Source organism: Cebidichthys violaceus, unplaced genomic scaffold (assembly GCF_023349555.1).
Source record: "Cebidichthys violaceus isolate CVI_PGR_0920_01 unplaced genomic scaffold, fCebVio1.0.p SCAF_124, whole genome shotgun sequence".
In the NCBI taxonomy this organism is placed as follows: Eukaryota; Metazoa; Chordata; class Actinopteri; order Perciformes; family Stichaeidae; genus Cebidichthys; species Cebidichthys violaceus.
In genome coordinates this window covers 193706-210616 of record NW_027176290.1, presented here as the reverse complement: position 1 = coordinate 210616, position 16911 = coordinate 193706, and the positions used below count along the sequence as shown (strand labels likewise).

At 44.1% G+C, this 16911-nt stretch overlaps 1 protein-coding gene across 1 annotated transcript in view; it reads left to right on the top strand.

The window, feature by feature from the left end:
• Window positions 1-5447: 5447 nt before the first annotated feature.
• Window positions 5448-16911, top strand: part of fgfrl1a (fibroblast growth factor receptor like 1a) — a 48368-nt gene continuing 36904 nt past the window's right edge. The window contains exons 1-2 of the mRNA XM_068706925.1: window positions 5448-5917; window positions 7366-7489. Of these exons, the coding sequence (XP_068563026.1) occupies window positions 7429-7489 (61 nt within the window). The 5' untranslated portion in view covers window positions 5448-5917; window positions 7366-7428. The remainder of the gene's footprint in view (window positions 5918-7365; window positions 7490-16911) is intronic.

The following is a 16911-nucleotide window of genomic DNA, read 5'->3' as shown; positions in this document are numbered from 1 at the left end:
TGCTTTAAGTGAACTACATTCACAGGTTTCTGCCCACTCACTGCCAGGACAGAATGCTACCTTTAATACAGACGGACCTCAGACTGTGCGCTGCGCTTTTATTCAGGATAGTTTGAGATGTGCCACTACGGTGAAGTGGTTACAGGAGAATCCCGTTAATCAAGGAGACGGACAATCAATAAGATTTAGATGCGTAATCTGTTCTGCTACAACCAGAGATACATAATACTCATCAGCAAAGGTGGAGTTCAAGTCTCATGAGGTAAATCATACACTACCATAGAGTGCATCAAGTCATTATGGACTGAAAGGAGGCTCTGGATAATGGAAAGGTCTGTAGTCCCGCAGCTGACGAAGACCATGTCATACAGTCGAAAGCTTATGAAGCAAGAAAGTAAGTGGACCTTGAGTCAAAATGGTTTTCTTTACTTGTTACTGCTGCACATGTTACAGGACAAAGTGCTCTCATGTAGGCCTTCCATACATACAGTAGTACACTGTAAAAGTGCACATCGTTTGTTTTTTCCGATTCTGCAACAGGCAACACCAAATCTAACTTGCATAATTACCAAGACTTAACAATAAATCTGATACTAATAGTCTTTGAGTGTGCAGCATCGCATCCCTCTTGGCTTGACCTTGCCTATGTGAAGACAAGTCTAATGAACACTTTAGCTAAATAAGGACACTTACTGAAATAAGGTGTTAGGAATGAAGAAGTGTTTAATCCTGAATTAACTTCAATGTAGAACCCATTCTAAAAAACATCAAACATCCGTAACAGTAACAGTCGGGACATGTGGGAACACTAGTGGACTGACAGTGGACGTTCTGCACAAGATGAGTTCTGGTCACGTTCTGACCACTTCTCGTCACTTAGTCTCCACTTGGGGGGGGGGGGGGGAACAAAATGGACTTCTGGCCTCCAGTCTCAGTACAGCGGAGGTTTAATGATATAGTAGAGAGAGCTTACAAAAGCGGTATTCATCCGACTGTTTTATGTTCGGCAACAGGGTGCGAGAGGTGAAAGCCATTACAGCCTACAGTAATTAATGGATGTGTGTGTGTTGGAATAGTTTTGAAGATGTTGGTCCACAGGATGTCTCCATGGATGTAGAGAAGACATTGACTTCAGAGCAGACAGGAATGGACACGTGGTCTCTCTCTCTCCCCCTCTCTCTCTTTGTCTGTCTCTCACTCTCTCACACACACACACACACACACACACACACACACACACACACACAAACACACACTCTCACACACACAAAGTCTTTACCAGAAATAGTTCCAGCCGACTGCCTGTCACAGTGCATGGATTTCAATGGAGCATACTCAACCATATTCCCACCATCTGTCATGATGATTTGAGAAGAAAAGCAGGTTCTTAAAATGTTAGCGGGTATACTTAAAACATAAAAATACAACGTGTGTGACAATGTGTGTAGTTTTTGTTCTCTTGATACAGTCCTCTGCTTCCCTCTACTGGAGAACACACAGAGTTAAACTGCAGTAACGCTCCCTGACAATAATGCACTGAATTCTGAGATACAACTTTCTTGTGTACAAAAGTACTACACATTATTGTTTTAATTATGTGTTAAACTGGGATGGGATGGTTTGGCTTTGTTTCCTTCTCTGGTTTTGAATTGGTCTCACATTTATTTCCAGGTAGCATTAAAGCAGTTCTTTCAGTGAGGCCTGTTCCCAGCTGCTCAGACGCTCTCTGAGACTCCGGAGAGTTTAGTCTGGGCGTCTCCTGATGCGGAAATAAAACACAGCGGTCAAAGCCATGGAACTGGAGCGCAGCCATAGACAATACTCTGCTGTGTTTCACAGTTAAACCCAATCATTGCTGTAAAGATGGCTGTATTAAATGACTCTCTGACTGATCTTAAGTGCTGCTGGATGTCGTAAACGTCCTTCAGCCTGTTTTAGAAGTGTTCTTAACGACGACCTGTTGATTGATCGAGGCTTCCATGTCTGCCTGTGAGTTTGCCTGTTTCACTACAGGCAGAATCAGCTCCACTGGTTACGGGCGGGCAGGGATATAAAATCAACGAATCAATCAAAATAAGTGTTGATTTCTCGATGTCGTCGTTTACAGAAGACCGAGTCAGTGTGTGCCACGTCTCGCTTCTGCAGGATTCCCAGTAAGAACCCGTAGTGGCGCAGCTGCCAACCAGATTCATTCACTCATTAATCGAAGGTGCCAGAATGCCGTTCCGGATCGTTGCGGGACCGCTTCAACCCCTGGGTAGGAGATTGAAAACATAACAAGGTACGTTTCAAATAAGACAGCGATAAGGAATCGTACTGCAGTGATGCTGCATGCCAGGAATGCTGCAGTGATGTAAAAACTAAACCAGTGATGTAAAATAATTGATGATCAGGACAAATGACGTTCCATAACCAAAGACCACACCTCATTTCCCGTGGCAATTTCCTGTCCAAACCCACATTGGGTGTGACTAACCCCTTCTTCTCTGTCTCTCTCTCTCTTTCAGCACAAGAGGAGTATTCAATGAAGGCAGCAGCCTCACCCTCAGCCTGCGTCTCAACTCACTGGGGTTTTCAAGCCTTACCGTACATTATACATATACATAGAGAAATACACGACAATTATCCAATGCAGTGTATCACAGCATTCTAGCTATTCTGCTAATTTACAATGCCTGTCCTAGTTATAAGGCCTTAATGATTTCAGTTTACATTGTTCTGAAATACATTAGATAAATCTAGAAACACACACACAATAGAACTGTCACTTTTCATTAGAAATGTAATCTATTTAATCATTGTACTTCCATTTTACCATTAGTTATTGTGTATCTTAAATGGTGTGTTTGTATAAATGTATATTTATGTATGACTAAAATATTGCACTCATGGCAGATACTTCTCCCTGCTTCTGTTTTTTGACTGCTAATTGTAACATGTGTTGATTGTAGGTTAGCTGGGGTTGTAGTTTGTAGTTGTTTAACTTTAACGTGAAGTTAAAGGGCCAATGTGATCCAAAGTTACTACTAGCTAAAGTTACTACTAGCTAAAGTTACGAGTAGCTAAAGTTACTACTAGCTAAAGTTACTAGTAGCTAAAGTTACTACTAGCTAAGTTACTACTAGCTAAAGCTACTACTACTAGCGTTGTAGGCAGGATGCAGGTTTTTTTCCCCTTTTTGGCTAACACAGAAGTGCAGTGTGCAGAGCGAGGGACCTGCTGGATATTGAAGCTGACTGGCCTTAGTTCCTCCCTGCTAAGCTGAAGTGCATGTACAGACTCAATTCTCACTCCAGTGATGACCAGTGAACTTCCTTTACAACTCTCTCCGGTCACAATTGGATTCAGGTCCCGGTAGCCCCGCTTGGTTCTCCACCCAATGTTTCAACACGGATCCTCAATTGCTCTGAAAAGTGTCTTTTCAACAAAGTTTGTTTTCTAGAAAACAGCAGGATGTCACTGTGAGAGTTTTCACATTCACAGCGCCCCCACACCTCTTAGGGATACGTGTGTTAAGTAGAAATGTATGGCTCACCAACGCTGACTATAGGCCTTCAGTATTAGTCATGTTCTGATGGGCCAAGACTAAATGTTAATCGTGTTGCCAATCCTGATATTAATACTCAGTGTGTATTCTGATTAAACATAAGACCAGTGTAGGAAACATATACACATACATCCCTGTACTTATATCTTTGTGAGGACCTTCACTGACATCATGTATGCCCTAGCCCTTACCCTAAGCATCATGGTGCTATACACGAGAATGGGAGCATCTTGATTGCCTCTCACCGGCTCTCAACATGGCGAGAGCTGAGCCAGTGGCTCAAAGCTCACAGTGCAAACTTTTGGCGAAAGTGCTGACTGAGCTAACATTGGGAGCGCAGTGCAGAGTGGTGTCCTTGAGCTAGTGGGGCACGCTCACATGCACAAACTAAAAGCATGCAAGGCCAGTCCAGCTATCCAAACAAAACTCAGAGAAGCCCAGATTACAAGACACACACACACACACACACACACACACACACACACACACACACATACACACACACACACACAGAGGGAGAGCGACTACAACTCCACTATATCTTTACATCTGGAATAGTTGTTTGCATCAATGCTCAGAATACTGTAAATTGCAACCATCACAATGAACCTTTGAACAGGCCTTTGAAGAAGGGGGGACATGTCAAAATGTCCTACATTTTCAAAGATGGCCTCACTCTGGGGTTAAAACATTTGTTTTGTTCCTCACTATGTGTCAAGTACACACACACACACAGTCATGTTTTTCTTCTGGGGGCATTATATTGACTTAAATTAATTTGCTAGACTTAATCCTAACTCTTAACCTTACCTTGAAACAAGTGTTCCTCATAAAATACACACACACACACACACACACACACACACACACACACACACACACACACACACACACACACTGGTAGGCTCCTCCTATCACCAGGAGATGGCACCACTGCTCTACAGTGTGGAATAGAATAGAGGTCAACGTTACTTCCATATTTAAAACGAAAGGTTTATAATATCGCCTGATGTTTTTATAAGATTATTGTCCAGTATGTCAGTCTTGTTTGTTTTTTTACGATATAGGCCTGCTGCCTGGTAGCTCGTGGATTTCAATTATATGCAGTAGAGTGAAACGTACAATATTTCCTTATAATTGTAGTGGAGTAGAAGTAAAAAGTAGCAGGAAACATAAATAGTACAAATACCTCAAAATTGTTAATCGTTGACAAGAAAACAAACGGCTTGTGTGATTTATTTGTTGCAAGAGAAAACGAGAGCCAGACTTGAACCCCTGTGCAAATCATTTCATCAGTTATTATATTTATCTAGTTACTTTTATTCGGCCATCAACGCTGGCGGACGTCTACAGGAACCATTTTTTTTACTGCCACACACAGTATGTGAGCTTCATCTTGTAAAAGCATGTTGCTGTAATAACGTCTGAATGCCACGAGGGGGCAGTGAAGGTCCACAATGTTACTTGGAGCGACATCTCGCGGACTGCAATTACTGTACATGCACTGGACTTCATCGGCATAGAATAGAATAGAAACAAAAATCCACTACTACTACTACTTATAATAAAAATTATACAAAATAAAATAAAAATAATAAAAATAAAAATAATAATAAAATAATAAATAAATAAAAATAATAAATAAATACAAATAATAATGTAGTAAATAATGTACACATATTGTTTTGTTATTAACATGATATAAGCTCATTTGAGATGAAACCTCCACCTCTACCCCTAAAACCGCTCCAAATTTGTGCAGCACCTTCCTGCTCGCTGATTGGCCCGCGCTCTGATTGGCCTGCCCTCTGATTGGCTGAAAGTTCTGTGCTCGGGCACAGACGGTCGACGCAGTTTGTTTTCTCGCCTGCGGCTGAAATTTTGGACGGCGCGTCGCTGCTGGAGGCAATGTTGGATATAGTATTCCGCTTTTTTCATTTGACAGAGCCGCGTGCATAAAGAGCTACCGTGGACAGGCGGGCCGTGTAGATACCGCTTTCCTCCTTTTCTGTTCTCCCTCTTTTCTTTCTTTCCCCCCCCCCCCGGTTCTGTGAGTGGTGTCCCTCGAGCGCTTTACACGCGGACTGTCATTCAGAAATACTACAGTCTCACGTGTTTGACCTCAGCCCATGTCTTTTATTTCGCACTGTTAGTCAACACGCGCGCTTGCAACACTTTGTTAGAGTCGACTTGGTCTCGGTGACAGACGCGTCTCTCTGTACGCGAGTGAATTATTTTTGGGTTTGAATCACGGGTTAACTTATCGCGGTCATAAACGCGCTGCAGAGGAGGCGGAGGAGTCTTAAAGGCATGGTATACGTGCAGGTCATCAGAGGGTGACAGACTGTGGAGACCTCACCGCTTCTTACAGTAAGTCTGAATATGTTAATCTCTTTATTAATATGATCCATCCGCAGGGTCTGTAGCGAGTTTGAAGTGCACTTGTATCATCTCCTTGTTACCTTTACGTTCGTCTTCCCTCTCCTCTTAAGCTACCTAGGTTTGTTTGCTAAATAATGTGATGCACAGTCAAATGAATGCATGTCGTAATCATCAAAGGTAACGGTATTTCAGAAGCTATAAGAAGTTATAACATGTTACAAAGTTCTCTTATGCGTGATTGAAGTAGTTACAAATATACATTCACGTGGTACAATGTGGTTTCTTTACTACTTTATGAATGCAAGGGAACAAGGTTTATGTTTTAGGATGTAAATCATTGATTTTAAACAAGTGCTGAATATACATTTATTCGACTTAAAGGTTGGGATCATCATAATACAAACGGTCGCGGTCTCTCCTCCTCCTTAAAGGAGCTTTTATGTATTAATTTACAGCCACTTTCAGCTGCTTTGTATGATGGTTATTGTGTATTTTAGGGAATAAAGGTTGTTCTCCCAGTAGGATCGCTACGCCACTGAATAAAAAATGTGGCTAAACCTGACTTTGGATGTTTGGAAGTCCACCACAAATCAAATCAATTATCCTGCACTGTTACAGTAAGCGTGTAGCAGTTTCGGGTGAACCGAGACGCTGAGGTCGACGGATGCTGATCAAAGATACAGCGTGTGGAAGCGTTGAAATAAGACCTCGTAAAGGTTCAGGGAAGAAATTCATGTGGCGGAAAGATTAAAACCACTGTAAGGAGAGACATGTGGACAGGTGGACAGAATAGATCTGTGGGGGGGGGGCAGCATTACTGTCCAGCCAGTGATGGACACCTCATTTTATTGTGACTGCCGAGGACGTTTTGAAGACCCAAAGAAGGTTTAGAGTAGAGGAGGTTAAGCTGAAACATTTTAAATATGAGAGTACGTATTCTACACATCTACCTTTTAAAAAAACAGTTTTAAAACATCTGTATGAGAATTAAATGTTTAATTCTCTCTCCGTTTTGTTCAGAATTTACAGACTTTTAGTTTTACTTTCTTTTATTACGTTCTGTCAAGTTATTCCCACTTCTGTCTCTTCTGAAAGTCAAAGTCACGTCGATGCTCAACAGCTGTCAGCCACTTGATAGTAAATTATGTTTTAATTCCTTTTTGCACTAGCAGCTATTTTGGAAGCAATTAATAAAAAAAAAACCCAAAAAAAAACCAGATGGTAAAATGATGAATGTGACTGCTGGATTTTTTTGGGAATAAATCAGACTCATGCAACAGTTTTGATACGTTGTTGATTTACACACAGAGATGTAATCTAAAAGATTAAAAGGAACTGTTCAAGGCGGTGAGTGATTACTCCGTATCTGCAGATGTATCCGCTGTTATCCTTCAATAAGCAACTCAATATTCTTTCTTTCTCTCATTTCCTCTCAGATAAAAAAAAGGCTGAGACTTCTTCTTCTTCTTCTTCTTCTTCTTCGTGGAAATTGAACCTAAATGGAGCTTCTCTGGGTCTTTCTGCTGCTGGAGGTGGTGCTGATGTCCACCGCTGCCAGAGGTGAGTAACAGAAGCGCCGATGTGTCGAGATCTATAGAGCGGCATGGGGAGATAAATCACTGCTCGCCTTGGAGTGTCAGACTTTAGTGCGGCCTTCTACTTTATTTTTGCTTAGATGCTACCTGCCGCAGAGCAACATTCAGTATTTCAACGCTCTAAAGGTGGCTACCCCACTGGGAGTTTGGTGGTGGTCGGGGTCAGATACAGAGAAGCAGCCTCGGCGCTTCAGCGAGGTCCGGCCGCCTTGTTTCCTTCGGTGAAATCGAACCTAATAAAAAAAAAAAAACCCAACCGCAGCCACAGAAGCTGCTCCTCCCGCAAGGACAATCCCCAGCATGCAGCCATTACAGGCAGACGCTTGTGGAGTTGGCGCCCGTCCCCGAGATCACACAGATGATGAGTTTTCAGCGGGAACAAAGCCGCATTCAGCGAGGCGAGGCCGAGGCCGGCGCGCAGACACGGGGCCGAAAGTAAACACAGGCCCGACGACCGCAAAGAGATGAGATTAGATTAGCCTATTAGGGATGTTTGCTGTGCAGTGCTACAGCGTTCCCTCCCCCTCACCGCCTGCAGTCTTGTCAATGAAACCAGGGCAGCTAGCAGGGGAGGAAGGGAAGAGGAGAGAGGAGAGAGAGAGGAAAGGAAGTAGGGTGAAGGAGAGAAACGGGGGACTCGTGGCGGAGGAAGACTGGAGTAATAATGGACGATAAGAGAAGGAAGGGAAGAAGGAGAAAAGGAACTAAGGAGGAAGAAAAGGGGGGATAATGGACAAGGGAAGGAAACAGATTAGAGGGGTGTGAGAGAGAGGGCAGGGGACCATGAAGAGGACACACGGGACAAGATGACATAATGAACCCATTAGGGACTGCACTTTCCCTTCATCCTGTGATGGGTAGACTTTAGTTATCTCCTGGTTAAAACACAGTATCAACGAAATGATTGTTTCTACGACCACCTTTATGTTATTTGTATGTCATTCCGTGTGGAGCAGTGACTGAGGACTGAGGCAGCTGAAAGACGTACTTGGGTGTTCGTGATGAGGGGGGATGCTGGGTTTTTGGTGGCCTTGTGGTCTGAGGTTCATACCATGTAATTGTGAATTTGTGGTTTTGAACTTGAACTTATGCAGCGTGTCGTCTGTTCTCTGTCTGTATCTCATCCTAAAGTATAATCAGGGACAAAAAAAGAAGGAATGGAATTCATAGATTCTTTTTAAAAGCTGGAGTTTGTGATCTTGGAACTTTTGTAAGATTTACCGGCAGCGTTACACAGATTTATTTGCAATTTCAACAGCAAGTCTGCAGTGTCCCAGTACAGCATGTAAGCATCAGAACCACCAACAAAGAGCATGTAAAACAGCTTTAGGAAGGTTAACAATCTTCACAAGTGTCCCAGTCCCTCGGCAGGATTTGATCCCGTCGGGACTGCGCAGAAAGACGACACTCAAAGCTCTTTAAATAAATAATAATGTCTTATTTTAGCCCCATCATCTGACAGCACGCACTGGATCACTAACAAAAGGTCGCAAAGTGAAGAATGAATCCAGAACAAGTTGGTTTATTAAATCAGGTAATGAAAAGTAAAACAAGTTATACTACAGTCTACAGGCTTAAAGTACAAAATACTAGAAGTAGATGAGGAAATGTACTCAAACATTTTTATTGGCGACTGAGATGTGATCTGATCAGTGAGCGGAGGAGGGTTACTCAGGGCGACTGTAGAAACAACAAACAATAAAATACAAAATATCAGAAGACACATATTGTGACATGATTTCAAATTAAAAACATGAATTATGTGGTGGCCTCGTCTGACCCCATTGCACACAAGGTTCAGTGATAGTAAATGTGAGGCCGCTATTGTCCGCCGTGAATCCAGGAAGTTATGTACAACAGCCCCTTTTATAACGGCAAAGTACAGTGAGGCTTATTGTGTTTAGAAAATAGCTGAATATGATGAAGGAAAAAAAAACCCCCAAATGATTCAGTTAATGGCAAATGAACAGATACCAGAAAGACCAAATAGTTTTAAGGACAGACGGGTGAAGAGGTGCAGGTGAAGAGAGAGAAAGAAAGGAAAAGAGAAAGAACAAGGAAGCGGACGGAGATAAGGCTCGAGAGATACGGGACAGACAAGAGATAAAGACGCAGCAGCTCTGCCACTTATTGCAGCGGACGTAGAGTCGCGTTATAAACGGCTCTCAGGCTTACACGACCACGCTGTTTCATCTGGGCCTCTGTGTCCATGTGTGTGTGTGTGTGTGTGTGTGTGTGTGTAGCTGAGCGTGAGACTGAGCAGCTGAGAGATTAGCATTCTCCCCTGCTGCTGACTAGCAGTAAGGCCAATGCATTGTGGAGCCACCTGCAGCTCTAGACGGAGAAACGCTCTGACTTTTATTTGGCATCGCCTCCGTCGAAGACCTCCGATTTGGTCGGAGAGTCGTCAGCGGCGGAGCACGGTGTGTCCTGCACAGGATGATAGCAAAGCTGCCGTCAATATCAGTCGCATATGTTCCATTTTTGCAACTTTTAGAAAATGGCAACGAGCACGTTTGGATATGAGGCAGTGGTTTAAGTGTGAGCAGTGTAAATTTAAGGCCCTTCCTAAAATACTTTCACAAAGAACGAGTTTGACTCTTGACTTTGCTACAAGCACAAGAGTCACAGCTTCATTCGAGGCCTTTGTTCTCCAGCGTCTAACAATATTTACTGAAGAGCAGACGTCGCCTTTCCATAAAGAAACTCGTCTTCGGTAGAAAGGCCGATGTAAGCCGTCGATGATGAGGCCGGTGGCCGGTGAGGAAGAATATACCAACAAATGTCAGACGCTTTGAACGCACCGAAAAAAGATCAAGCTCAGAAGATCACATTCGTTAATTGGTAAGTGCGTGCCTGTGTTTCTGCTACACACACACACACACACACACACACACATTAATGGCACATGTGATGTGAAATGCCACGTGTATGTCAGATGGTTATCAGCATGTCAGATGGTATTTTACGTAAGCCAGCTGTTAAACGCTTCACGGTCAAACAACTGGAGCACAGAGGATAACGATGATGCGATTATTGAAGTCGCTCCGGCAGAGAGCTCTGCATTCCCTCTCTGCTGTTGTATTGAAATAACCTGCAGCGTGTATCACTGTCTGCGTCTCCCCCCCCCCCCCCCCCCCGATCCCCTTTTATTGTGTGGGGGGTTTTGTGTACATCGTTTCCTGGAACTGTTCTGTCTAAACAGTTTATATATATATATATATATATATATATATATATAGACCACCCATCATCCAGAGGGAGATGAGAGGCTTCATTTTGTTGTTAGGCCGAGTGTAAAGAGCCACAAACACATTCAAAGTGCGTCGTCATCATCGTCGCATTGAAGCTGCCAAAACAAGAGACGCACACGCGGCGTCGAAGATAGACAAGACAGCGCTGGAGGGTAAACAAGCGCGCACACACAGATGCTGGAGACGTATACAACGAGGGGACGCTACGCATAAAACACACACGCACACACACACACACACACACACACACACACACGGCCCACAACCCGCTCTCCTTTTCCCACACACTCATTACTGAGGAATGTAATTAGCATGCTAACACTAACAATGATGGGTAGGAGAGAATTGTGGTTAAAAAGGGCTGGAGGAGGAGGAGGAGGAGGAGGGGGAGGAGGAGGAGGAGGAGGCACAAAGTCACCAGAGACTGGATAACCAGCAGGGCTTTAAAACTGTGGAGAGATGAATATAAAACACTGGACAGAGGTGATGCGTTTCTTTCCTTGAACTCAGATGAAGAAGTGGAAGGTGGAGCTACATGAACTCGACAGAAGTGGCTTAAAGGCCTCAGTCAGACATTCAAAAAGAGACTCATCTAAGTTCTGTGGTCACAAACTCTTCTCATTGGACAGTAATAGTCCACGATGTGATTTTGTATTTTTATTTTGGCAGACAGCGTATGATTCAGGGCTTCAACTCATAATTATCTTCGTTATTGATAAATCTGCCAATTTCTTTCCTTGATTAATGGATCTATGAAGTCCAGAAATGTCTTGATGTTCAGTTCTTAATCATGTAAAACACAGAAAAACAACAAATTCTCTTTTTGCTTTTTTTGTTTGAAAAATGAGCCTAAAAGATAAATCAATTGTGAAAATGGCCCCAGATTAATCTGCTGTCCATCGAGTCATGTTTTAATGATTGGTGGTGAGCAGTAGTGTCCAGCGTTCAGGACTAGTTGATTGTAGAAATAGCTCAAATATCAGATATGTCGAAGGCTCTCGTCACTTGAGGTGTGGAAAACACTAACAAGTAGTTATAGGTGACCAATGAATGAAAAGGGTTACTCTTTAATGAATCATGTTAAGTTCAAACTAGAGCCACATTGAATGTGTATCCCTCCACACGCTGCGTTCGGCACTGATCGACCGCGATACGACATCGTGGGATTCAGAGCTAATGGTGGTCTCGTCGTGTGGAGGAGCGGAGGAGCGGAGCGTCTTGATTCCTCATCGAGTAAACAACTGCATTCCACAGACAGATGCTTCAAACGCACAACTTCACCTCATTGTAAACAGACACACTCCTGTTTTTTTTTTAATGCGTGCAACGCGTCCGAAGTCACAGCTGAACTATCGTAAATACCATTTGACGTGCTGATAAGCGTTATACGGTGAGCATCTGCCCGCCAGCCGCGGTGGAAGAGCTGGATCCAGAGGGGCGACATTTCACATCCCGGGAGAGGGGGGTTCAGAAAAGTGCATTTTCTCAAGCATGGGGACCAAAACAATCAACAATGGTTCAGGAAGGGAAGCACATGTTCAGGTCTGTGACCTGGTTTTAGATTTGAGCAAAGGTGACGTTAAAAATTAGAATGAAAAAAAAAGCAATTAAGAAGTTTGACTTTAATCAAGAATGTTCACTGTGATCATGTTATCCTTTTTAAAATGAGAGAAAGAAGCAGAAATATGAACACACGTGTGTGTGTTTGTTGATTGCGTGGTGATGGACAGACAAAGGGACACTTCAAAGGACACGAGTGACTCCTTCAGTTCCTCTTGTTAAATCCTAATGTCAGCGCCAGATGTCGTCTAGTTGGCCGCTTGGACGAGTAGAGCTGTGGCCGCCGGAGAGAAAGTCCAAAGTGAGATATTTCATCTGTCGTACATTCGGTTTGATTTCAGAAGTCTTGGAAGAGATGTTTGTCTTTTAATGGACGGAGGGAGGCGGAGCTTCAGCTGTACTCTTCTCAGAAACAACATGAAACGCAACATTACAAACAGAAATGAGTGTGTTTCGTTCTCCCAAAGACATTAAACAACACTGTCGTGAACCCATTTGCAGCACCCTTACGGAGCACACCCCCCCCCACACACACACACACACACACACATCTCCCTCTCAGAGTTTTACGGGGCCCGTTAATGTTAGAGGCTATTAGCCCTCATTTAGATAAAGTCAATGTTTGCTCTGACTTTGCTAATGGCCGGGTGGTAATGGGGATGTCTGGTCGCTCTCGGTGGGGGTCGACATTGTGTTGCAGCGATGTGAAAATGTGATGTGTGTGTGTGTGTGTGCGTGCGTGCGTGCGTGTGTGTGTGTGTGTGTGTGTGCGTGCGTGTGTGTGTGTGTGGAGCGGGGTGCAGCAGAGAGAGAGAGAGAGAGAAGCAGCAGGAGAAGATAAGAAACAACGTTGAGTGTTTAAACTGTCATATTGAATATTTCATTTGTTACAGTCAGAAAGGTTTCCTTGCTAGTACTTTAATGGTAGTAATACGTAGTGATAGCGGTACTCGGTGGCTGGAAGTACTTGTAGTTAAGGAGTTTTGTTTCCCTCTGTTACCCTCCTCTGTCTCTGCAGGGTAGTGTGGGTCGTGGCGCCACAGTGCTGTATTGTGGTCTCAGTGGGGTTGGGGTATGTTTGGTCAACGCTACAGCACTGCGGGTCAAAGGTCAGCCAGTGGATGAGGGAGGGGTCAGGGAGTGTGTGTGTGTGTGTGTGTGTGTGTGTGTGTGTGTGTGTGTGTGTGTGTGTGTGTGGGTTATGTGTGTGTGTGTGAGGGTCAGAGAAAGCACATGCCAGCACCAGAGGAGACTGTAATAACACACCAGGAACCCCACAGGACAACACACACTCTGCTTTCACTCCTTTATCTCCTGCCTGCGTCTCACTCTGTCTCTGTTCACGAACCTCATTGACGTGTGTGTGTGTGTGTGTGTGTGTGTGTGTGTGTGTGTGTGTGTGTGTGTGTGTGTGTGTGTGTGTGTGTGTCAGAGTTACAGAGGCACCAAACATTCATTCATTCAGTCATTCAGTTCCGTAGTTTTGAGGGCTAAATTTGCGATTTGTTTATGTTCTGTAACACTGATTTTTCTAATGGAATTTTTGTCGAAATCGAGTGGATTATTTATGAAATATCAAAGTGTTTTAAAAATCAATCGGCAATAATTGACAACCATGATGTCAGTGGAGTTTTGTGTATCGCTGCCTCTCAAATGCAGCCTCTTACACAACAGTGACGTAACTTCTCACTCGCTTTTGAAAATAAAACGCAGAAAAAGTTTCTGAATTTAAAGCCCCAAAGCGTGTTTTTACATAATGTTTACCATGTTCAGGACATTTGGTGGCACATTGAGCGCCATCTGTGTTCTTTATGGTTCACCGCATGCATTTTATTGGACGTGGGACTTTCAATCTTTAACATAAATACAATATTTAAATTGACGTAGACACCTAATCAACCCACAGGACAGTCAGTCTGAGTAGTAGAGGCACGATAAAAGAGATGATGAAATTTATTGTGACCACATATTGACTTTCCACCAAACATGCATGGATGTTCCAGGTGACGTTGGATCATTAATTAACGTTTCTGTTCGAGGATCAGAACACAGGGAGGTCTCTCTGAGTGTCACTCAGCTAATTGAACTCTCTGCTTTACGTCGTCTCTGTCGGCTCTCTCCCTCACTTTCTATCTCGCGCTCTGACAGTTTAATTCCTCCGCCACTTTCTTTGTCTCTGCTGGTTTCTCTCTCCCTCTTGTCTACCTTTCAATCGGACCTTTTCCAACCCCTTTAACCGCCAACACACACACACACACACACACACACACACACACACACACACACGCGCAGTCTCCAGCTGTTATTCCTGATGGCGCGTTACAAATGAGATGTTGAAAGGTGATCGCTGGGACAGGAGACACAGACCCTTGTTTTCTTTGGGCTTCGGTCTGTCACATTGGGTCTTGTGGGGGGGGGGGGTTCGATACACTACTCAGGCATGTGTGTGTGTGTGTGTGTGTGTGTGTGTGTGTGTGTGTGTGTGTGTGTGTGTGTGTGTGTGTGTGATAGACAGCAGGACAGAAACACAAAGTCTACCCTAAACCAAAAATACCACCGTTTTGACCTCGGTCTCAGATGTGATTGACATGTTATGGACGGTCGGCGCTCTCTCTCCCTGGTTGTTTATCACACGTACAGATGACCTTTGACCCCAGGAAGTGGAGGCTGATCAGGGCCAGGATGCTAAGGCAGAGAGCTTTAGGAAATACTTTTTGTAAGCTGTAGCTGTAGATTCTAGCTTTGGCGGCTTGAGCTCGTTGTGTCGAGCTGTAATTTTGCGTCAGCGTAGACGTACTCGGTCTTTGGTACAGAAAGACTTGCCTTTAGCACGTCACAGGGTTCTAAAGGAACGTGCCAGGTCTTTGTCGTTCCTGCTTCTTGTTCTTTCACCGCTGTCTACAAAAGCAGGAAACGGCTGTCGTATTCTAGGATCGCGAACGGTTCAGTTCTGAGATGGGTTCTCCTTGTTGTGGCTCGTCTTGCTCACAGTTAAAAACCACCACACATGATGAGGGGACTCAAAACGCACTGGTCCCTTCTCCGCAGTGCCAGCTGTCCATGTGGAATCCATACCGCAAGGGGGGGGGGGGGGGGGAATGTGAGAGGAGTGTGAGAGATGTGGGGGTGGGCTCAAAAAGACAGGACCTCTGGAGGGGACATATGCACCGGTGACTGTGACTGTGTGGCTAAACAAATACTTCCTTTTGTCTCTAAATTAGTAGGCATCATTCAAAATGTCACGTTTGTTTATTTTGACGTCATCCGTCGCTGAGCGGTCGAGAGACGCCGCTCGCTTCACTGTAAGAACTGTGGAACTCTGGAAGGCTCGGGTTAAGCTAGAAAATAACTCGTTTCTACGACCAATTGTTCTCAGTTCACATCTGCACACGCAAAAAAAAAGGTGACTCCACCGCTCACCGATCACCGCGTGAAGCGAGTGTAAATGTGTCACATCGTCGCTTTTTGTAATGTTGCAGAAATTGTCGGCTCGAGTCTTTGGATTAAACACTCTGGAGCTTTTAGTTTGTCCGTATAATGTGTGGACTGAAGTGCTGTGAATCACATCGAGTGTCTGCACTTTGATTTGTGGATCTGATAAGCGACGAGGAATCCCCGTCCTGTTGCTCTTCCTGAGGTTTCTCACTTTTCACCCTTATTACTGGGAGTTATTACTCACCCGAATCAATGGTCTCAGGCCAGAAAGTGTTGTAAAGCCCTATGAAGCAAAGTTCAGATTTTTGGCCGTGTAAATAAAAACTTGACTCCGCTTTGAAAATCATTTACTGTAACATCAACGTCTGCATTAAGCTGGAACTCCCGCCCGCAGACGAAAGCCAAGAGTTCACAACCTCGAGTCTTAGACTCTGACTCAATGCGGTACACAACTATTTCAGGGTTTCACTCGCAGCCAAAGCAGACAGAGCATCCTGTGCTGATTATTGTTCATAATTTGAAAAGCGGCAGAGAATAGCATGAGTGGCATTTCTTGCATTTTTCACAAATTAACAGGCAAAACATTGACGAGGTCTGTACGAAAATGAAGAATAAAGTATCTCCGGATATTAGTCACGGCCGCGGTGAAATGAACCCCGGGACATTAATCCGCTGCCTGTAACCAGACAGCGCTGACGTCTGGCTGAAAGGCCCGCGGACCGGTTAACTGTGTTAATTATTTCCCTTCATCACATCGGGCAGCTCAGCATACTTGATTATCCCGAGGTAATCCCTTCTGTTGTGCTGGCACCGTCATCACACGGGGGACACAACGGGCCTATTCTTCCACACGTAATTAACAAAGGTACTTATGGGCTGCTTTCTGGGATTTAACTGTTGTGTTGTCGCAGCTTTAGGGAAGGCAGGGAGATGGGGGTGGAGGGGGGGGGCTCTCAGATCAGTGGATGTTTAGGAGTGTAGCTGTTACCACTTTAGTTTTAATTGAGAGTAAAATGTTGTGTACTGGATGGGAGCGCTCAGTGGTTGGAAGCATGTACAAGTCTGAGGCGCTTGTAGTTCGTGTATTTTTATTTTATTTATTTATTTTAATCTTTAGAACTTTTCATTGGCAGAGAAT